This window comes from Gymnogyps californianus, chromosome 1 (assembly GCF_018139145.2).
Source record: "Gymnogyps californianus isolate 813 chromosome 1, ASM1813914v2, whole genome shotgun sequence".
Classification (NCBI taxonomy): Eukaryota; Metazoa; Chordata; class Aves; order Accipitriformes; family Cathartidae; genus Gymnogyps; species Gymnogyps californianus.
Genome location: NC_059471.1, coordinates 1,731,284 through 1,755,681, shown reverse-complemented (window position 1 = coordinate 1,755,681; position 24,398 = coordinate 1,731,284). Strand labels below are relative to the sequence as shown.

The window sequence follows — 24,398 nt, the reverse complement described above, 5'->3', positions numbered from 1 at the left end:
TTTTGCTTCAGACTTACGCAGCCTGCCAGTATGGTTCACAAATGTAAAAGCATCACCTTGCACAAATCCTTAACCCTTTCGGGAATCCCTCCAAAAGATCTCCAAGATTTCAGACACACAAGAAGAATATCAAACCAATGCCTTTCCACCAACATAAAAAAATAGTAATTAATATGTTGACTCGCATATTTGCCTACCAGCCACACCTATTCTCTATCACAACATCTTGTAACTATAACCTCACGCGTGCATTATACCGTAAATTAAAATTACATTACTGTCATATATCTTTCTCAATGCTCTCAAAAATCCCACAGAGAGATTGCCACTTGAAGAGGCAGGAAAATCAATTAAATTGGAAAGCAAATGAACCCAGACTTTGCAGACAGCATAAAAAAGGTTGACAAGTGACGCAGGGAGACGCCACGCTTTTCTACATACAAATGATAAAGCTCTTAGCCAGGACTTCTCCTTAAATCATCAGAAATAAGACTATGTTATGCTTTAAAATGAAGACAACACACTCTTTACTTGAGGAAGAATATACTGGGTCTTGCAGCAACATCACAGATGAATTGCAAATGTGATTCAAAGTCTTCCTTGCTTTAGACTACTCCTCTGCTTCCCTAAAATACTTTGGTGAATGTTGTGCAGGATAAAACTTGCCGAGCAGCTACCCTTGAATATTTATTTCACATTCGTGTGCTGCAGAGGCTCACTAAAAGCGCCTCTGGGCAGTCTAGGTTAATCCACTTTGGAAATGCAGCTAAACAGAACCCAATCACACAAAGACCTTTTATTAAAAGGCATCAGGTTCCTCCTGGAGAAATGAGTCCAGCTCTCCCGGACGTGTGCAGGTGTTTGCCAGCTGGGCCAGGCTGACAGGCTGCAAGAGAGAAGGAAAAATAAAGCCAGAGAAGGGGGTGATGGAGGGTGCTACCTTCCAGCCCTCTCCGAGACAAAAAAGAAGTGAAGAAGAAGCAGAAGATCCATGGCAGAAACCTGACTGCATGATGGATACAAATCATTAGCAAAAGAGAAAAAGGACTTGAGTAAAAGAGATGAGGTTGATTAGCAAAAGAGACAAGGGAATTCCTGCTGCAAAGACATGGGAAGGCTGGGGGCTCTACCTGACAAACCAGCAAAAGCCCTGGGAGAAGGAATGAGGGTATCCATCACATTCAGATACTGCCATTGGGATTCCCAAGCCTTATGTGTAACGGAGGTGGAAGAGCGGGGAGTTCCCAGCCTGTATCTGGTCGGATTTAAGGACGCTGGGCACTGCCTCCTATAAGGATAAACTGTCCCAGACAGGGTGACACTGACCCTCAGACATTTCTGGGGAAATCCCTTGAGAGTTGCAGGTTGGAGATGAGGACCCTGCAGTAGCACCCACTGAGCAGCACGCCTGGAGAAGCGAATGCCTTATGGACCTGTAGCAGTGGGGCTGCTCGTGGCTAACTGACTATCAACAGGACAAGTGCATTAGATATCAGAACTCTGAAACGCACGTTTTTATTTATCAAAACCAGAGGATCAGGCCATGTTAATACTGCCACCCAACAAAAGCTTCTTGATGACAGCAGCTCACATTCGTACTCGGTGATCTACTGGTTCCCGAAGAAACCAAAGACTCAGTTGTCTTCTCCATACCCTTTATGAGGGTGGAACCTTCCTTCTTGAGGACTCCTTGCCATTGCCTTCTGCCACGCTGTCCTCAGCTGCTACCAAGCTGAATATCCCTGACTCTTTCCTGAGCAAGGCCAAAGAGGTGGGAAGATCAGTGACCTACGTGGCTTTGGACCAAGCGTCCTCACTAGTTCAAACAACCTTGATCTGATGGCCTTGTGGACAGACTGCAGTGATGGGCGTGGGCTGCAGGGAATAGATGAGAGCTGAAAACCTTGTGTTTGAGAAATGGCCTTCAGTGGGCAAAGTGTCCACGTTTCACATGTGGTGGGAGTATCAGCCTAGAAAGAGAGTTACCATCCTTCCTTGCCCCACACCTCTGAAGATATGTTTGCCTTTCCCTTCCCACTCAAGACCCAGGCACGTAACCTGGCCAAGACAGAATCTCTTTAAAATGGATTTTACTGTTTTAGAAGACCTGCAGTAAATAATTCAGACACAAACCCCAGGGATGGGACTCAAGACCAAAACCAGATCACTTTGTGTAGATGTCTACATCCGAGTCAGCCATCAATATACCTTTCAGTATCAGAGAGAAACGAGCACTTCTAGGACACAATCCAATGGCTCATAAAGTAAAACAGACCACGTGGGAGATGCTCTTTTCTTGCCCCTTACCATTAAAGTAGTTCAGGGGATCACTCACATCCACGCGGCAGGTACCTAAAATTGGGCAGAACAATTCTGAATCTGGGTGACCAGGAGAGACCCCAGGCAGGATCAAATGGTGTGTGCATCAGATACAAAAGTCCTGGCATTTCCACAGCAGGGATTTAGAATTAGTACAAGGAGTTTGAAATAAAAGGGTGAATTTTTGTCAGAAAGCAAGTGGAGGGTTGGATGTGGGAAAAGGTGGAGGGGGACAACCATCTGGAAGAGTATCATCAGTAATCTGTGGTCAAAGAAGGAACAGAAGAGAATATATCCATACTGTTTAGTGATTTTCTGAATGGATAAAGAGTGAGAAACTAGAAAAACAGAACTTGTCCTGTTTCTTTTAAAATTTCAAATAACCTATTGAATTAAAGCATTTTTCCTCTACCTTCAATAATTGTGAAGGGGAACAGAAATATTGCTTCATGGCACGTAGAGCCCGAACAGAGCTGTTTGTCGAAAGCAAACCAAGGGATTCCATCAGCAAAAACTTGAGCTGGAGAACATCTCTTCTGAGCGCGGAAGCTCCTGAGCAGGTTGCTGCTGCAGCAGGACCTGGGAAGTGTCATGCACTAGAGCGGTGTGACACAAACTCCTTGGAGACTTACTAACCAGCTTCACATCTTTGGGCTCTTGGATTTTATTATCATTTATTATTTAGTAATAACTACGACAAATACAGAGTCAGTCTACCGAAGGTTCATGAATCACAGCATCTTATCAGCATATTAATCAGCTTCTGGCAGGGAAAATGATAATAGTGTGAGCTATAACAAACACTTTTATAGTTTCACGCTTGAAGTCAAACAAGCTACAGGAAAGACTGATTCTTCATCCCTGATTCCACACCAACGAGCTAATCTATTTGCTGCAGGACTGGCGCCTTAGCAAAAGTGGATGCAAGAAAATGGGGTGGATAACATGCCAAAGCAAAACCAGGCAGTTCAGCAGCTCACATTTGAGGCAAGTAAAGTGAATTCTACCAATAATAAAAAGGCAAACGAGAGTCCTTAAATACATTTTAAAGTTAACCTCAATTAGAACGACAGCTTACATGAAGATCCAAGTTAATTACAGTCTGTTTTAATTAAATAGTAAACAACACTCAAACAGTTTGCTGCTGATGTTCTAAAATACATCAAAGTAGCGAAGTAGAAGCAGTCGCCAGCCGAGCACGAGGAACCAGGACTTGCTGGAGCATAAACCTGGCGTTGGACAGACGTAGCTCCGTCTGCAGCAAGAATATTCTCTCCATGTCACCTTAGCTCAGCTCAACAACCAGCGCATTCAACAGCGAGAAAGCACCGCTAGCAGAAAATGCACAAGGCTTATTCTACTCTCTCAATTTAGGAAGGAAAACGGGAAGGAGGTTGCAATTCAACAGATCTGGAGGTCTTACGGACCCTGAAAAATGAGACATACTAACTACGTGAGAAAGCACCTTTGCTTAATAAATCTATTAGTTCAAATATGGAGAATGTTTCAATAAACATTTCTCTTACGAATTTAACACTTCTGACTTTGTTTCACCTAATAACTCTATTTTAAAACTTCCTTTTTTAAACTTTAATTATAATTTCCCATAAAAATTCATCTAATTCAGACCACATTTTAAAAATCATTTAGGAAATAACTGTCCTTCACACTTCCTTTAAGGAAGTTCAAAATGGAAGAATTAAGAATCTGAATAAACGTATGGTACATCAAGTACTTGAGCATGTGCCAAGGATTTCCCATTCTCCCCAACACATGAGCAGCCAATTTGGTACAAAAGTTTTTATTTATCTTGAAATGGACCTCTCTCCCTAGCCCACTAGGTATGGAAAACAACAAAGAAGTGAGAATGACAAGAAAATCAGATTAAAACTGATTATTTCAACCAAAAGCAATCTATTCTATATAAAGCATTCACATTTAGCGCTAAAAAAACACAAGAGCGTAGAATTCAACCTGCCAGTATCCTGATTACCATCCTTGTTTTCTTTCCGCATATATCCCACCTGAGTTTTATTCCACAAGGTTATGCATGATCTTTAAAGACAAAAATTTAAGTAATACACGTGCTGTACTTGATTTGGCGTAAAAAACCCTGAACTCTAAAGCCAACCGAGAACATAGCCTACGGCTAACAACCTTTACCTCAACTTTATTACACTTCAGGTTTTTTTATTTCTCTTTCTTGCCTAATATAAAGCTTGGCATTAATTTTTTTCAGTGTCCTCCACTACCGCAAAAAAGATGAGATTAAAAAAAAATATATATCTTATACTGTATAAATCCTATATTGTATCCCAAATTAGATCTCAAATCAAAATTTTGGGACAGATGTCGTACACTCTCATGAAGTGTCTCATGAAGTGATCGTGGGAATGGTTTGCTGACATGCTATTTCAAATTAGGGGCTCCGAGCAAAGTCTTCCATTCAGCTGCTGATCAGGACTGAGACACTCGTTAAGCCCCAAAGCTGTAATGAGCTCCCAGGACCATGGAAGGGGTTTGCACCTACCATGTCATACGCTCTAGTGATTATTTTCAAAGCCATTTGAGAAGGAAGTATCTACAAACTCCTTAACTTTATGCTTCTCCTGTGAAAAGTCTAGTTTGTTTGTCTCTATGAGTTTAAATATCCTCCAGAATAGCTTGTGGCTACATTAGAAACTGATACGTAGCTAAATGACGCAAGTTAAAGCAATGTAAATGAAGTCTAAGCATAGAAAGCAGGAATTAGAGAGACAGAGCCCAGCACTTGTAATGCAGGAGACATGGCAGCCTTCTTTTAATAACTGTTGAGACCACCCTCAGGAGTCGCCTGTCTTTTCTATACAAAGGATAAAATTTAAATTTTCTTCCCCTCTTTTGCAAAATAACTTCAGGTCTTTCATTAAATATTCAAACAAATTCATATTTAAAAGGTTTTGTAATACTATTTGCCTAGCAAAGAAAATAGCTCTTCATTTAAACACTTTTTAACCTGCTATCTATTTGGGGACTTCATTGTAAGAATTCAGCCCACTGACTCCGTATCTTACACCTGTGCAATGGACAAACCAAGCACTAATATGATTCAATTCCTGCTTCGGTGTCCTACGTTCAAGCAGTCACTTGAACCTTCCCTTCTTTGTTTTTCTACTGACATAGCTAAGGACCTTGTTGCATTGGTCTGCCTCCAACTTTTTTCTCCAAGGTCATCCTGCACATATGCCACTGATTTCTCTTCATTTAACACAAACTCTGGAAGACGAATGCCTGAAGTCCGATGGTTTGGGTGAAACCAGTCTCATGGGGGCCACCTCACCATGATGCCTACTAGAGCTGGCACAAGCTGGCCAAGGCAGACAATAGCTTTATATATTTAAGTGCACGGTATAATCTTCATGGTGATTAACCAGCAGATTATTTTAGAAGATAACATCCCATTAATGTTGCCATTTGACTTATTCAGAATGCAGTCATGTAGAATTCATTCATCTAAACCAGAAATCACCCTCTAAAATTCTCCTTCCAGAAAGGTCAAGGTACAAACTCTATCCAATCTGCACCTCAATATTTAAATAAAATTGTCTTATCAAATGCCAGAAAGCAGCTTCTAAAACATTCAGGACTGTATGAAAGCAGATAGAGAAAATCAACATTGAATGGATATTAAGGTGGAGCTTTGAACAGATGCCAAAAAACAAAAGTGGGAGACAAGCAGACTCTTGTCCAAACCATCCTTGTGCTGGAAAGCACAAAATCGCTGTTCTTTCTAGTGCAGGAAAATAACTGTGCACTTAGGAGCACATTCTATCACCCAAGCACTGCTGGAGTCTGCAGTCCTCTTACAACGGTGATATTTTTGAAGAGACTATTATTCACAGAGGTATTTTTTTTCCCCAAGCCTCTAGTGCTTTGACTGTGAGACCAAAGTTCCCCCAAGCTACAGTATCTCCAACAAAGCAGCATGCATAAATTTGATAGGGAAAAAGAAAGGGTGACTAAAACTGGGGCAAAACGCCTTTGAGGAACTCTCCGCTCCGCAGAGTATCAGACAGGTCTCTTCGCAGCAACGCAGCCAGCCCTACTGATCTACCAGCTGAAAGAGCTACCAAATTCAATGAGAGTATTTTGTAAATGAAGTAGCTAAGAGTATTTGATGTTCATTTCCATTTGCTGTTGACCACTCTCCTCCACAAAAGCACATTCCCAAGCAATTTTACACATTAGGTAAAAGTCAACACATACAAATGCCAATGCAAATATAAAGAAGGAAGTCTTAACACAATATGACACTTAACAGCTAATTGCATTCAACAAAATGTTAGAAGAAGGAGTCTTCCAAGGCTGATTTTGTAAGGTGCTTACAAGATCAGAAGAACACACGGTAAACATAATCCACGGGGAAAACCACAGATACACCTAAGCTGGGATTTTCTTTTTCCAAAGCACTATTTCTCTCTGAGCTAAATTCTTTCCATATCAGTAGACTTTAGTTCCCCGCTAGTTACATAATTATGGTAAACATATTTCAGTGCCTTTTTCAAGTATTAAAGATGACATTTTTAGACAACTCAGTTCTAAAGGTGGACTTCAAACAGACATCCGACTTGCTATTCAACATAAGATTAACTCAACCAAAGCATTACTTGAAAACAAAAAAATCAGTCAATGCTGTAGTTTAAATCACCACCTATAACAATAACTGCATGTTCTCCAAATAAGGAGCACTCGCCTGTGGGATCCTCACTCCTATGGCAGAATTATTCCAGCACGTGCACCCAAGTCGCTCAGTTCAGCTCCGGAGGCAAGCCCTCCAGCTCCCAGCTGACTCCCCCAGCAACTTCTTTCGTGTTTTGTTTGTCTAAAGAAACCTCCTTTTGATCCTTTTCTTTAGGATTTCCAGGGCATCCTCTTCTTATGAATTCAGATCCATTTCTCCTCACTAACCTTACTGCGTTGGCTTTGCCGAAGAGTTTTTCCTGCAAGTCACGTTCCCATCTGGCTCCCTGATGGGAACTCCTTCTCCCTTCGTTAAGGGATTCACCACTCATTAATGATCATCTGCTCTCACCACCGAATACGGACATTCACGAAAGAGGCACTGAACACTGGTCCTACCTGTATACGCCATGTTCTTCGGGTTTCCGTAGGGAGCCCCAGGTTGGACGGGGCTGTAAACAGGGTTCATGGTGGAAGACTGGGAACTCTGAGGACAAAAGAAAAGCAGAGTTGAGATGACTGCCTTACGTTAGCTCCAGAGTCGTTTTCTGTGCAGAGTCTTCTGCTATACGTGATAGTATTACCATGTTGTAATTCAAGACACAGAGAGCTGCAAAGGAAAGGATTTACAACTAGACGTTACAACCAGATAGCATATTTAATAATTCAAGTTTTGGATCTCTCAGTTAATTCCCCTAACTTCTTCAGCACTGCATATTCTGCCTACAAATGTACCCGGAGCAGATTAATCTTACACATCCCTGCCTTCAGGGGGGCTCCGGACTAATGACTCCACTTCTAGCTTGTGATGAACAAAGAGGAGAAGCCACAAATTCAGACAAGGAATTCTCCCCCTTAGAGGAGCTAATAGTTCTTGGGTGACAAAAACAACCACAATGAAGACCTGACCTTTCAGAAATTAGCAGATAAAAGACCATTTGCCGCTGGCGAGATGGAGAGCGGCAAATATTTGTGAGCTTTCAGCGTGAGCTGACTACAATAACCTCGAGCCTAAGGCTTGGGTCCTGTGCAAGGCTGCGCAGGGCACCCAGTGCCACCCACCGCGTCCCACCGCTGTCCCAGATGGGGAGATGCAGTCACGGACCTAGCGTGAGCAATGAGAGTTTAACAGCCCTTCTGTTTCTCTCTCCAATAAAGATGATGAAGCGGTGCCGGGTTAGCTTCTTGTGAGTTTTATTTAGAGGAAAGCAAGGAACTTGGGAATTCGTGTCTACTAACTGTCAGTTAAGCAACTGGCTCAGTTAATTATCTTAATGAAGCACATTCTCAATTCTGATTAATGGGAAAATCAGTCATTAAGCTTTATTAGGCGACGCACTTGTCTCCACAGCTATCTAGTGACAACTTCACACAAGAACCTCAACGATCTTGCTTCAAAATGTGGGGTTTTAAAAAATGTATTATTTTACAGTTGATAAATAAAACCGTTCTTTCCAAACAAGTCTCTCATGATGGATGCACAATTTGTTAGATCATTAACTCCTTCCGCCTTACCTCAGGATAGTAAACAAGTCAAATGTTAAATGTTAGCACCAACTGACTTGACAACAATTACTACTTAATTAATTAGCCTTCCCTCCACCCCCAAGTTAGCAAAGAAGGAGCAATTCTCAAAGCAAAGGAAATCACAGTTATAAAGCGAGCTGGAAGAGAAAGCCACACGGAGACACGTATTTACACCAGCGGCTTCAGTAACGCACGATGGAGCTCTTAAGAAGATCAACGGGAAAATCAATGCAAAACTTTACATCCGTGAGACATTATGGCTGGGGATTTACATTCAAGCATAAGGGTTTTATGGCCATTTGGTCCTCGTGTCCTGAGGCAGTGCTGCGAGTCTCGGTGAGCCTGCCTCTGGCAAGCGGGTGTTTGCCTTCTGGCTTGAGTTCTCATTTACAGGAGAAAACCCAACGTCATCTATCTCTGAGACGGTGAACAGCAGCTTCTGTAAGCGTCCATCCAAAAGCCTGGCTTTTGGGCTGCCATATGGATCCCATTCAACACAGGAGGCTATTTCAGTGTAGGATGTGGCAGATACAGGACGCACGCATGTGTATACCTCAAACTGCATGAACACACACACTACGTGTCCGCATACGCTATGCGATACCTACTTACCACTGCTTTAAACACGTACAACTTCTTCGTATGAACATGAAATTAAAAAATTATCTACATTCGTGGAAATTATTTTCTTTTCTCTAGTGAAAAAGAATCTTGATTTAAGCCCAACCACCACATCTCTATCGCATGTTACTTCTCCAAACAAATCATCGTAGACAAGGCACCAAAGTGAAATGCCTCTCCCTGTCCAAAGCATGTAGGACATGTTTCACCTTACTTTTTCAGTAAGTTGAAAGCATCTGAAAGGAGATGGTTTGACAGTAACAAGGTGGGGGAATGTGCTGCCCAGAAGTGCCAGCACGACACAATGCATGAGGAGCATCTACTGCTGCTGTAAACACAAGCTCGGAAGCCAAAAACTCCTTTTCACCCAAATGCCTCCGTCAATGACTTTTTTTTTGCAATTCGATTCCATCATCACCCTGCAATGCAGATTCCACATCAATAGTGGGAATAAGGCAAGAAGGTGTTTCGAACTTTTAACGGTCGTAAAATATTCTGACAAGGAAAAGCACCATAAAAATCCAAAGATATGCCTACATTAACAAACACTTCAGTGCAATCAGACATGATCAGGCAATCAAAGCATTTTGTGCTGAGGCTCCTATGGCTACACCCTCTGCACTTTGAGGGTTTCCTTTGAACTAGATTTAGTCTGGTTTTTAGTCTGGTCCCCACCCTGACGCATGGTTTGAAGTTGTCTAAAGGACATCACTAGTATGTCCTTTACTGGTGTGTCCATCACCAGTATGGACCTGTATGTCCCATGACAGGTTGGAGGACGCATGATGGGCAACTGGAGTGAAGCTTCTGAAAGAAATCTGGTACACGTGCACCAAAACCACTTTGCACGCGGAAACAACAACGCAATCGGTGGGAGTCACCTTCAAAGTGCAGTACTGTTCTGAATTAAAACACTGGTAAGATACATAGCCTAAGGGTTACTACTAGTACCTGATGCTTTAAGTAACAGATGCCACAAACAGGACTTGAGACAAAAAGGAGGAGAGAGGTGTCATAGAGTTGCAGAGATTTCCGGCCCATAATTAACTGTTAAATCACTAATAGGACTCTTCAAGTCCAGACAAGAAATGCCCGGTGGGACAGGGAATGTGACAGACATTTATAAAAAAATAAATCACAAATGACCTGGAGAAGGTGGAGAGGCAGCAATCACACACTCTTTCTCACACACTCTTTCTCATAACCCAAGCAAGTGGAGGCATTAGAAGAAATAATTGTGTTGTAGGTTCAAAACAAGCAAAGGGGGTGGCGGGTTGCTTTGCTTGCCTCAGCACGTCCCTCGCTGCCAGGACGGTGGAATTTGGAAAGCCTCCCAAGGGACAGAGCAATTCCTCCTCTCCCGAGACAGCCTTCCAGACAGGCTTTTAGGCAGCGAGGACCTTTGACCATCCAGCCATCCTTGTGTTCCCGGGAGAAAACTCAATATCCAGGCTCCATTTTAGGTGCCTGGCCACCCAACTAACAGCATGACGCCTGACATCGGACTACGCTCTCAACAAATGTGCCCACGGTGGTGAATGATGCTCTTTGCACGGGGGGCCACTGGGAGATCCCTGCAGCAATACCGAATGGCTGCAAAAAGGCACATCCTATTCATCAGTCAAGCGCGGGCAGGTGGCTCTTCGTGTTGGCCATTTCAGAGGATCTGTAAGGTGAGGATGTTCCGCAACAGAGCACGGAAGTGATGGGTCCATCTTACACCAGCCCTGTATCCTCCTTCTGACACAGACAGAGCCAGCCTCTTACCCAGCTGAGCCTTCCTGCCCAAGAAATAAAGTTTATAAGGGTCCCTCTTCCCTCCGCCTTCCAGTTGAAATGTGTGTTCCTCCACGCAGAACCACACAGTGACAGCTGGACCTGCTCCCGGGCAAGGATGGAGTCACAGCTGTATTTATAAAGTGCCTTGTTCAATGCAGTCATCATTTCATTTGCGCTTTTCTGGGTGTAAAGAGTACAAATAAATCATAATTTGGTGAAAATTACTGCATATGTCTGGCTTGCATTAGGTGTTGTACCGAACGGTAAAAAGAAACACTCTTATTGAGAAGGATGGAGGGAAATGCTTTTTAGCCGAGATAAAAAGATTGTAATCACGTTAGGGGTTTGAGTGTATTGTGAGGAAGAGGTTTGTGCTTCCTCCCTGCTTGGTATGCAGGGTGTTATTTCCAGCCAGCATGAAAGAGTCCATGCGAACGGCATTTCAGATGGATGATTTTCTTTCTTTTCAGCGTCTAGCAATAAAGCACATTCAGATGAGCTTCCAATACATTCTGCAAGACAATACCATTCAAAAATACATTTTAAATTCATTACAGGCACCGCATTGTGGCATTCGAAAAGCTACACTGAAATGGCAATAAAACAGGATTAGCAAAATTAAACCTCCTTCACCACAATAACTTGCAGCACTTGCTTGTGGCCATGAATACACAACAAAGAGACTAATAGAAATGAATTATAAACAGACAAACACAAGTATTGCTCTATTGCACGGAGCTTCCACTGCTTCCTAATCCCCACGACAGTGATGCTCAGTTGCTTAGAAGCTGCTGAGACTCCAGCAAGGAGCTGAAGGAGTAACTCCAGCAGGAATGCCATGGGAATAAGCTGCTAGCAAACAGTCTCGGGATACTTTCTGGCTGTAACCTGGTTACATTTTCATCTATTTTATCTTTCCTGTGAAAGTGCACGACATGCTTCCATCACACTAGGAAATTACTTCAGATGGAGGGTAAACAGAAATACAAGAGAGGTCAGTCGTCGGGCGGCCACCACGCCATCAGCAGGCCAACGCGCCAGTCAAATCGAGTTTGCACGGGGGATTTCCAAGCAGCACGAGAAGGGAAATGAAAATGCTTGTGCCGTGAATGCTGAGCTTGAACTTGCTGTGCTGTGAAGTGGCTGCAGAGCTACGCTCGGGTGCTCTCGCCTCGCTGGACCAGAGCTGGGCTTCGCGCTCTGCACCGTGCTCTCCCGCTGCCGCCAAGGGAGAGGACTCTGTCCCCCATCCCCAGTGACACCCCGGGACGTCGCCTACTTCATCCTCTTCCTACAGGAGCACTCAAAGCACTCAAGAACCAGCACAGGTATCACCACCGCCTTCAAACTACTACAGACGCAAGACAACGGGAACATCTTACCCTGTTGTTTTTCTCTATCGTTAGTTTGCTTCGTGCCTTTGAAAACGCCGTGACCAGCTTCGCTGCTTCCCAAAGACATTCACGCCTTCAGTCTTCAAATACTGGTGGGCATCAGTAATTTTTAACACGTAAACAAACTTTAACACAAGTATTTCTATGCACACATTGGTGGATCTGGCATCTTATACGCCTCTCCCACTCTGATATACAGAAATATAGGTACTTCCCACTTCTACCGTACAGAGGCAGAGGAAAAGAAAGATGATGTTGAAGGAGATTTTTAAAATCCTAAAAGAAAAGAATAAAGCTGGCATGCAAGATTGAGGAAGTTTATGAAGTTATTATCATTTTCTTTTCAGACTAAATGAATAAAATCTTTATAAACAGAGTGTTACTGAGAAATAAGTATATTTTGCAGGGTTCTTAAAACAGTGACACTGACAGGCGCGCCTTTCAGGTTCTCAAAAAATTCAACAGTAGATCTAAACTTAAGTCCAATGGTAAAGAAAAGAGTAAATAAAGCAGATGTGAGCTTTTCTGGATGACAGACACTTCTCCAGCTTGTTTCATGTCAGTCTTTGTGTCAAGGTGACTTACCCTCTAACTTCCCATACCACTTAGGTTGGGATTTGCCTTGGTCTTTTGTGAAACTGGAATGTAAGTGCTTTTGAGAGACCCGTTCCTTATGCTTTTCTTTAGAAAGAGAGTGGTATTTTCTCCTCTGAGAGAAAATATATGTACCAAAAATTATTTATTTCACATAAGACGGCACAGAACCAAACATGAGAGAGTGTGAACAAAGAAAAAAGGCAAAGCAAAAAGATATGTTTCTTCCTTGATCTGCACATCATCTATTTAAATTCATTTTATACAAATCACACGCTAATAGTATTCAGCGAAAGCCTCTTTGAACATGGAAAGACCTCCTGACCTTACACTGCATTCAAATTCCAATAATTTTCTGACAATTTTTCAGTTAAGTCATTTGAAGCTTGACCCTCACTTGGGATCTGCCAAACAATAATTAAATTAACTTCCAATTCATCTGCTAAAGGTTAATTTAGGCAAGCTACAAGGCTATGTCCCACCTTTCCCCCAAAAAAGTCTGCTGTGACAGGATGCACGAGCTCGGAGATTCATAACACAATGTGGTTTTCCACAATTAACACCTCCCTTTTAATTTACTCCTTTTTTAGCTACACCATAACTAAAAGTTGATTGAACATATCTCACCTGAAGCAAAATATTTAACCTGTTAAAGACCTTATAAAAGAATCAGGTCAAAGTTGACACAATTGTAGTTAATCTTTTATTAATAAAATAAAACGCACTTTTAAAAAAATCAACTTAAAGAGGGAAACCAAAGAAAGGCCAGACTCCACAAAAAGTTTAAGGCTTCAATTAGCAGCAAATTATTAATGGTAGCTCTTGTTTGTACAATATAATGTTCACTTTTACCTTTTCCACTATACTTCAGCTGTACCTTGATGTGTATACAAATCGATCTAGGGCGTCATTCCAGAGCCTGAATAATGAATATTTTTTTCTGCAGTTCTCCCCACTTTTCACTTTCAAAGAAAATTTCAGCTCTGCTCCAGCCTTGCTTTACCTAAATAACTGTAAACTCTGTACCACAGCCTCCAGCTCCCCAAAACCTGCAGCACCCTGCTTCATAAACTCATGCAGCCGGAGCAGAAGGGTCATCCTGGACCTCAAACCATCCTACCGATACATCTATTGATACTCGTATTGCCATCTTTATTTATAAAGCGCCCGTGAAGTGGTAGCTAGCAGCAAAAGCTAGGCAAGAAGCTTTTCTTCTATCCTGAGATAACGTTTGCTATTTCAAAAAGTGTTTCCACATTTGAAACACACGTTTGATTTCAGGCTTGCTCTCTTGCTCTCAGTCATGTCCTGGACCCTTTTCTTCTGGGAGCATTTCCAATGGAAATGAAGACGTGCAGTGAAGCAGCGGTTCAGGAACGCTTTAGTAGTCGACGTTACTGCATGCAGGCATGCCTTTGCTGATGTGAACCAGATTTGGGATGGCACGTCTGCATCCCTCAGGGGGTAAAGGCGTGCAGAGAGCATCAGTGTCCTCCACACAGACCATCTTCAGAGGAAAGATACGCTGCACAGTTTTACTCTCCAGCCAAGTTTTGAATTAGAAGAGCTAGTTTAAATAATATTCTCTCCATTCAAGAGATTGCAACTTTGAGGGAATACATAAAAAGCATGATACGAAAATATTTGAAGCGCAGTCATCACCCGATGCAATTAAGACGCTCAATGTATGAACACGGATGGCGTTGAAGTCAGCAGTACAGCTAATGCAGCTGTTGATTAACACAACGTCATTTGTGTATGGTCTTTCATGAGGCTCTGAACGTGACTGAATTGCATTACTCATTAATTACACTGACGACGTATTTTCTTCATAGATGCTTCGTGTCACGCACCTTCTGCGACTGGAAGGCGTTTGTATCCGGCTACTCTGAGGAGTCTTGTGGGTTCGGCAATGAGCCGCTGTCCCCTGCCACAGGGATCTTACCAGCTAGGACTACATCAACAGGAGAGCAGAGACAGGAACGGTAAGATGTTAATGACCATGGTACGGTTCCCACCAGATGAAACCTGAGCTGTTCAGCTGAAGCTGACCCTGATGGAGGGAAAGAATTAAACCAGCTGGAAATGCTGCGGAGTGAGGCATTTCAAGACAGCACTTGACCTACCCAATCTCAAAGACCAGCAAAGGGAAAACAAAAATGAGCTGGATAATTTACAGTCCTACAGCATCTTTCATACAGATCCATCTCCAAACCAGGGCAGTAGCACCCATCTATTCACTGAGGAGACACAGGAGGGTGGCATGGGCTAGCTGGGAGTCACCTAGCCAAGCCCATAAGGAGCCACAATCCCATCACCTATTGCCTCCTCTCAGATAAATAACTAAATAAACCCACATGCCTTTCATTTGAGAAAAGTTTGACATCTATAACAGGAACAAGCCCTCGTGTCTTCATTGTATGAAAAATTAAATGGGTAATTTATAAGCACAAAGCAGCTCTTGACTTTGGAATTTGCTGATCTCAGACTGCCCAAAAATAAATGCTGAGGCAGGAAAAATCTTGACCTTTCGTTTGCTGAAGTTTATGATCTACTTAAAAGCCAGAGGATCCAAAAAAATTTCATGACTCAATTATGCTAGATAGCGTACTAAAAAATAGTAAAGGAAACCCTTGTCCTAACCTGAGAAAGCGAGAGACAGACAAGGAAGACAGGATCACTTGTTGCGCTTGGCGCAACAAGCAGTTGCTCAGTGAGCCTGAACATGGTGTGGCAAAATATCTATATATCGTATTATTTGAATTAGGCAGAGCTCATAAAAATACCCTTATGGGCCTCACTAAATGAGAAACCAGTTTCCCTACAAGAAACTTCGACAATGAGAAAAAAAAATGATGCTAGCACAGCTGATGTTATATTAGCTTGTTTCCAGAGAATAAAATGTCTGTACGCAGATGAATTCTGCGCTGTAAATTCCTGGCTTTATATCTGCAAGACTGATGGGTTTCACCAGCAGGTAACCAATAAATAAATGTATTTTTTAAAATATCTAACATATCTGTCCCTGTGTGTCCAAAATCATTCTCAGTAGTTCTCAAACGACTTCCTTGCCATATTCCTATTAATTTCTTCAACTTGAGGCCTTGCTGACTTTTCCTTTTGAAATGAACCCTGCTGTACTCTTGTATGTAGTGCTCTCGTTCTGCTCTCCGACTGAGCCACATCCTCCTCCAGCTGATTACCTCGATTCTTTTATTTTCACAATCCTACTTCATTGTGTTTTGCTGAAAAGACTTCCCAGGACATGCAGTCTGAAGACTCCTCTCTGCTCCTTTCTTTCCACAAACGATGGCTTGGGAGAGTCAGGTTGGCCATTAGGAAAAGCCTTTTGACTAAGTGAGTACTGCATTACTGAACCAGGTTGAACACAGATTTGCTGGAGGTTTTCAGGACTGGTCTAAGCAAGGCCATGGTTGACCCAACCTGGTGCTGGTGAAAGCCCTGCTGTAGGTGTGAGGTTGGACTGGATGGCTCCAGGTGTCCTTCCAACCAGCATTTCATCTCCGGCTCGAAATAGTTTGTGCTGTAACTCATTTCTCAGACCTCCATTTCCCTCCATAGTCTCAGGCTGTAACTTTCTTGGTCTCAGCCATAACCGCCTTCCAAAGACTTTGGATTTTCCTAATGGCCTCAAGTCAGAAGTTTCCTTGGCACTTGGTAGGACACCAGACACCTTGGAGGGGTGGTGGGGGAGAGAGTGGCATTCACAATTTTCCATTGATGGATATCTATACTGTAGCACATCAGTCAAACAGACGATGTTAAGATGCCTCACAGGACCATGAAAATTTACTTACCACATCAGCTATGATGCTAAGCAAGCACTAAATAGCGTCTAACTGACAGTTTTTATTAACTTAGTCCAGAATTTGATCTACCATAACATTATTGAGGCTTTGGTTAGAAAATTTCCCTGGATTATAAACATCTATCCTATAACATCACCTAGTCAATATAAAAAAAAGCAAAATAATATTCTTAGTTATCTTTCTTATCTGAGACTTCTCGAGCTGCTTCAGACCTTTCTCACAGTCAACCATTGCTCCTTCTCCGAAGAGAAGCTACGCTTTAGTAGCAGACACAAAAATAATATTCGTAAAAAGACAATTTATGTTACTAATAAATATAAGCTTCCCCTCTTCCAAGCTCTTTAAAAATATTAAATCATCCATCACCACTGCAGCTTTGTTTTACAGATGCCGAGAAGCCTGCAGGAGAGCAGTGAGATGATGGGCTCAAGGTAAGAAAGACCAAAGTGCCGGGACCAAGATTCAGCTCCTGAGCATCAAACTTCCTGCCATCGGTATATTGTTTTCAATAGAGAAGACTCAAGAACTTGAGCATGTTTCAGAGATGGAGGCTCCCATCTCAAAGGGTTTAAAGCGTAATTTAAAAATGGGATGTGGTCAGCTAGAGAAATACCAGGTTGGAAAAAGAGTTGAAGGCGACAGCATTACAGCGAGCTAAGGATGCAGTTGCTTGCGAACGGCATATCCAAATCACGCCAGCTGCATGAACTCTTGTTTTCATTTCAGGCTACAGTATCACATTTTCTTTTATTTTCCACTTGGTCAAACTAAACTGTATTAAACAATTCCTAACAGAAAAATTTCAATACCAGAAAAAGTCACGTTATCCTCAAAGACATGCTTTAATTTATGTTTTGCCCCAAAATTTCCAACCGCTACCACTAATTACCTTCCTTTAATTTTTGTAATTACTCCCCTCAGTATGGGAGAATCACTTTCCAACGATATTGTGAATATTGAAAACATCACTCCTTTCCACGCACTGCAATAGGATAAAGATCTAAATTTGTTTCTGAATGGATTACACCGTACAAAATTGACACACCAGAAACACAATATTCCTGGAATTAAAATCAGATGAGGGCAGAGATGTCCTTTTAATAATAGATGGGTCAGAATCCTCTCAGCTTTATTTGGTCAGCGTTCAAATCCACCGTGCTGCAGGTTTTGACTGCGTGATTTATGACTTCCAGCCATGGTTGTTCCTCGTTGCCCTCTAACGATCTCCTCCCAGGTCCTGTTTTCTGGTCACAGGCTTTCTTCTCAGGTCAAGACACAAGTCTTTGCACAGAAGTTAGCAGGGCTCATTGAAAGAGCTTTAAACTAGATTTGAAGGGGGAAAGGGATAAAACCAGGCTCACTAGAGACAAGCCTGGGGACGGCAGGCCAATGTTTGCGGGACGGTGTGCTAGCGAGGTCCTTCAGTCTGCCGTCTCAGTGGAGGTAGGGAATGGAGATCCATGTGGCAGCAAAGACACAAGGGTTATTGATGTGTTAGAAACCACGGAAGCACCTGAGAATGGTCACGTAGGAATTAGGGCTTCTCCCCCCAAAAAGGTGGCCGGATCAATAGCCCAACTGAAGTGCATCTACACCAATGCATGCAGCATGGGCACCAAACAGGAGGAGCTGGAAGCCATTGTGCAGCAGGAAGACTATGACATAGTTGCCATCACGGAAACATGGTGGGATGACTCGCACAACTGGAGTGCTGCAATGGATGGCTATAAACTCTTCAGAAGGGACAGGCAAGGAAGGAGAGGCGGTGAGGTAGCCTTGTATGTTAGGGAGTGTTTTGACTGTCTAGAGCTTAATGATGGTGACGATAGGGTCGAGTGTTTATGGGCAAGAATCAGGGGGAAGGCCAACAAGGCAGATATCATGGTGGGAGTCTGTTATAGACCAGCCAACCAAGATGAAGAGGCAGACGAAATATTCTATAAGCAGCTGGGAGAAGTCTCACAATCGCTAGCCCTTGTTCTTGTGGGGGACTTCAACTTACCAGGTATCTGCTGCAAATACAATACAGCAGAGAGGAAAGAGTCCAGGAGGTTCCTGGAGTGTGTGGAAGAGACCTTCCTGACACAGCTGGTGAGGGAGCCAGCTAGGGAAGGCACCCCACTGGACCTGTTGTTTATGAATAGAGAAGGACTTGGGGGTGACGTGATGGTTGGAGGCCGTCTTGGGGCATAGCAATCACAAAATAAGAGTTTTTGATTCTCGGAGAAGGAGGGGGGTCAGCAGAACTGCTACCTTGACCTTCCGGAGGGCAGACTTTGGCCTGTTTAGGAGACTGGTTGACAGAGTCCCTTGGGAGGCAGTCCTGAAGAGCAAAGGAGCCCAGGAGGGCTGGACATCTTCAAGAAGGAAATCCTAAAGGCGCAGGAGCAGGCCGTCCCCATGGGCCAAAAGACGAGCCGGCAGGGAAGAAGACCGGCCTGGCTAAACAGAGAGCTTTGGCCAGAACTCAGGAAAAAAAGGAGCATTTGTGACCTTTGGAAGAAGGGGCAGGCAACTCAGGAGGACTACAAGGATGTCATGGGGTTATGCAGGGAGAAAATTAGAAGGGCCAAAGCCCAGCTAGAACTTAATCTGGCTACTACCATAAAAGACAATAAAAAACTGTATCTATAAATACATTAGCAACAAAAGGAGGGCTAAGGAAAACCTCCATTCTTTATTGGATGCGGGGGGAAACATAGTGACAAAGGATGAAGAAAAGGCTGAGGTACTTAATACCTTCTTTGTCTCAGTCTTTAATAGTAAGACCAGTTGTTCTCGGGGTACCCAGCCCCCTGAGCTGGCAGACAGGGACAGGGAGCAGAATGAAGCCCCCATAATCCAAGGGGAAATGGTTAGCGACCTGCTACACCCCTTAGACACACACAAGTCTATGGGGCCAGATGGGATCCACGCCAGGGTACTGAGGGAGCTGGTGGAAGTGCTCACCAAGCCACTTTCCATCATTTATCAGCAGTCCTGGCTCACCGGGGAGGTCCTAGTTGACTGGAGGTTAGCAAATGTGACACCCATCTACAAGAAGGGTCGGAAGGAGGATCTGGGGAACTGCAGGCCTGTCAGTCTGACCTCGGTGCCGGGGAAGGTTATGGAGCAGATCATCTTGAGTACCATCACGCAGCACATCATACAGGACAACCAGGTGATCAGGCCCAGTCAGCACAGGTTTATGAAAGGCAGGTCCTGCTTGACTAACCTGATCTCCTTCTGTGACAAGGTGACCCACTTAGTGGATGAGGGAAAGCCTGTGGATGTTGTCTACTTAGACTTTAGTAAAGCCTTTGACACCATTTCCCACAGCATTCTCCTGGAGAAACTGGCTGCTCATGGTTTGGATGGGTGTACTCTTCACTGGGTAAAAAACTGGCTGGATGGCCAGGCCCAAAGAGCTGTGGTGAATGGAGTTAAATCCAGTTGGCGGCTGGTGACAAGTGGTGTTCCCCAGGGTCCAGGATTGGGGCCAGGTCTGTTTAATATCTTTATCAATGATATGGACGAGGGGATCGAGTGCACCCTCAGTAAGTTTGCAGATGACACCAAGTTGGGCGGGAGTGTTCATCTGCTTGAGGGTAGGAAGGCTCTACAGCTGGATTGATGGGCCGAGGCCAATTGTATGAGGTTCAACAAGGCTGAGTGTTGGGTCCTGCACTTGGGTCACAACAACCCCATGCAATGCTACAGGCTTGGGGAAGAGTGGCTGGAAAGCTCCCTGGCGGAAAAGGACCTGGGGGTGTTGGTCGACAGCCAGCTGAAGATGAGCCAGCAGGGTGCCCAGGTAGCCAAGAAGGCCACTAGCATCCTGGCTTGTATCAGAAATAGTGTGGCCAGCAGGACTAGGGCAGTGATCATCTCCCTGTACTCAGCACTGGTGAGGCCGCACCTCAAATACTGTGTTCAGTCTTGGGCCCCTTGCTACAAGAAAGACATTGGGGTGCTGGAGCACGTCCAAAGAAGGGCAACGAAGCTGGTGAAGGATCTAGAGCACAAGTTTTATGAGGAGCGGCTGAGGGAGCTGGGGTTGTTCAGCCTGGAGAAAAGGAGGCTGAGGGCAGACCTTCTCGCTCTCTACAGCTACCTGAAAGGAGGCTGTAGCGAGGTGGGGGTCGGTCTCTTCTCCTGAGTAACTAGCGATAGGACAAGAGGAAATGGCCTCAAGTTGCGCCAGGGGAGATTTAGATTGGATATTAGGAAACATTTCTTCACTGAAAGGGTTGTCAAGCATTGGACCAGGCTGCCCGGGGAAGTGGCTGAGTCACCATCCCTGGAGGGATTGAAAAGACGTGTAGATGTGGCCCTTAGGGACATGGGTTAGTGGTGGACTTGGCAGTGCTAGGTTAACAGTTGGACTCGATGATCTTAAGGGTCTTTTCCAACCTAACCAATTCTGATTCTAAGACTGGAAACCCAACGCAGGGTTCAGGAGCAGGAGGACAATGGAGTCGTCCTCCGGCTCCAGCCCCATTCCCCTGGCAGGCACCACAGCAAATCACTCCCTGCTCTCTCTTTTCCTTTGCTCATGCTGATGCACGGACAAAGACAGGGTATAGAGACTGGGAAAAATGAAGATTAACAGTGCAAATGGAGGGGATCAATCCTCCGTAATAGTCCCTTCTTCCTTAAATATTTTGCAATCTTTGTTCTAAAACAAAGCTGTACCAGGGAAGACGAAGGACAGCACAGGCTAAATCTGTTAGCAGAAAGGGAGCTTTGGCAAGAGGTCTGTTTATCATTCTCTTTTTGTAATTTCGTGTTGGCAAGAGGTACTGTATTAACGAGCCCAGGAGACTGAAAGTCTTTCCTACCCATAGGACAGGCAGACACTGGCATTCGTTCACTCCGTTTGGAAAGCAGTCTACATGGAAGGAGAACAACAACAGACCCCAGATTTATGCTGATCTTGGTGTGCCTGGTGCTACTAAGGACCACCAATACCTGGCTAATATATGTGGCAACTCCTCACCACTTGAAAAATAAGCAAAAGAACGCTGTTGGCTTTTTCATGTGAAAGCTGCCAAGTGATGAACAAACAGAACTCAAGTTAAGAAAATAAGATATTCACAACAATCATAGGCAGAGCTCAGGCAGGGTTTTTACTTCCTAAGGAAATATGGGACAGTCCAGGCTAAAAAAAAAAAAAAGGATGCACATCCAAAGGCAGTGGTGTTGCAATTATTATTACAAGCCATCAAAATAAAGATGATTCAAACTGAAAATATGAAATTAATTAGTTGATTTAAATCCTAAAGACTTACTTAATCACCTTCAGCTCTGAAACATCAAAGTGGAGTGGGAGACCAGGTGGTCTACAGCTTCCTCCCCTCCCCTTGCCCACAAAAGCTTTGCACTGCTTTGGCTGAAGGTTAAGCAGTGATGGTGGGGATCACTGCCCGATCACAATGATGTCCCACATGTCTCACCAGCTGCCCAAACCCAACTGCCTCCATGACCAAACCGTGCCGTGCTCTTGGGTGGCTGCGGGTGGGTGAAGGAGCCGACCTTCAGCATCTTCCCTCCCTATCATGAATGCATACCTCCATCTGCACATATGCCCTACTGCTCTAGTACATATCCAACTTATATCATAACCAGATTCTTTACTACTCAGTATTTCTTCCATAGACTCTGAGCCTAAGCCTCTATGGGTAGATGCTGCAAACATACACAGTAAAACAACGTAGAACGAGCGTAAGAGAAAGAAAGTTTGCATCAGATGACCATGATCAATCACTTGAAATCTTTAAATGAAGGCTACATGTTTAGAAAGCTGTTCTAGGTCTCAAACACAAGTTAAACATTCAATACAGGAATTACCAAAGGTTAGTAGCAAACACTATACAAGAGACAGGAGACCAAGATCTGTGAATGTATGATACAACTCTATAATGTGTGCAATATGCAGTCAATTAGCATATTCATTTCATAATCACGGTAAAAGCCAAGAATTTTTCAGCTTGCCATTACAGAGGATTTTGCAGTGCTTTTATTCACCTAAACACTCATTCAGGTTTCCAGTGAATATACCCAGCCCAGGAGGCCAAAACCAGGAATGCTTTTGCAGCACACACAAAGAAAAGGGCTGAAAGGCCACAGCAAGTCAACAATTAACACTTCTCATAGATTTCCGGACTTTCCTTCCCCAACTAAAGAGTGGGAAGAGATTCAATGAAGTTTGAAGGAGCTTACAGCTTGCAGTTTATATCAGCAAAAAAGAATTGCTAAATCCCCAGCCGATGATTCAGGCTGGCCAGACAACCCAGCTTTGCTTTCTTGTTTTCCATCCGGGGGGATAAGGCCACTTTGGGGATTGAAAGGCGCGGCAGAAACTAAAAGCAGAGCAGTCATTCACTTCTTCCTTAAAATAACAGTGTATGCTGACAGTAAAAAACAACTAAAAAAGTCTTTGAGGTCTCTCGGAAATGTTTAAAAGGAAAAGCTTATGCTGAAGCAGCTAAGCAAATATTGGTCTTCACACATGAACATTTCTATTCACCTCAAATTGATTTCTCCTGCCTGTAAGGTCAAAGATATGTGGAGCCATTTGAACAACCAGGGCTTCAGCATCCGTGCGTAGGAAAAAAAAATAATCCTAGTGTTTTGTTTAAAATACTAACGATGCGATACTCACGCAAATCCAATAAGAGACGATGCTCTCGGTGTCTAAGAGTGAAGTAGGATTTCCAATCGCAACTACCGATATTTTCGATAAACGCAATACCCAAAAAATTAACATGTTCACTTGTCGAAGGACATTACGCAACACTAACACTCAAGAGGGCATCCAGCAATTGCATGATTAGTTTAATTCACTAATCTGTCATTCACATTTGCTTTGGCTTGAAGGATGCCAGAACCTCCACACCGAGAGCTACAATGCCTTTCAACATAGCACTGATAAAAATCTTATTTTCTATCAGTTAGTGTCTCGTTGATGCCACGACTCCCACGCTGACGAAAAAAATGTCTAAAAGTTTCCATTTGCCACAAAATGGTTTAATTTCATGTTAATCCCTATTGTAAGAAATCACTGTTGTAATTTAACAGATTCAGTGAATTTCTGTTTTTTAAATATCACCTACAGCCAACAGGTTACCCCAAATTTTACACACATGCCACCACGGCTCGGACTGTCTCTACAAAATCTGTTTAATTGTCAACTTGCCTAAGCTTTCTGCATTTTTAATATCATTTCAGTAGCATTATAGGTACAAAGGCAAAAGTTTAACTGAAGACAGAACGTACAACCTTTGGGTAACAGCCTTCTCCATAATACACTGAAATTAAACTTTAACATCTACCTACATCTTTGCACCATAAATAACGTAACAGAAGACACCAAAACATACACTCGCTGCTGCCTTGTACCAAAGCCAACACCAAATCAATCGCTTGTGCATGTCCAGATAGATAGTCAGGGAGGTTTTACCTGTGACCGACAATTTAATTATTCTTAGAATTCAGTGCTGCAGCTATTTTACAACACACTTAGGTGTAGGCATGCTTAAACCCACCTGGGTTTAAGCACACAGAGATGTCTGTAGCCTCATAGCTTCACATTATAAACTCTACAGAGCAGTCTTTTGTATCTTCTGCAAAGATC

At 43.4% G+C, this 24,398-nt stretch overlaps 1 protein-coding gene across 1 annotated transcript in view; it reads right to left on the bottom strand.

Annotated features, from left to right (window-relative positions):
* The window catches only part of FAM168A (family with sequence similarity 168 member A), a 214,454-nt gene that overhangs the window by 99,019 nt on the left and 91,037 nt on the right, over window positions 1-24,398 (bottom strand). The window contains exon 3 of the mRNA XM_050915401.1: window positions 7,438-7,525. Within this exon, the coding sequence (XP_050771358.1) occupies window positions 7,438-7,507 (70 nt within the window). The 5' untranslated portion in view covers window positions 7,508-7,525. The remainder of the gene's footprint in view (window positions 1-7,437; window positions 7,526-24,398) is intronic.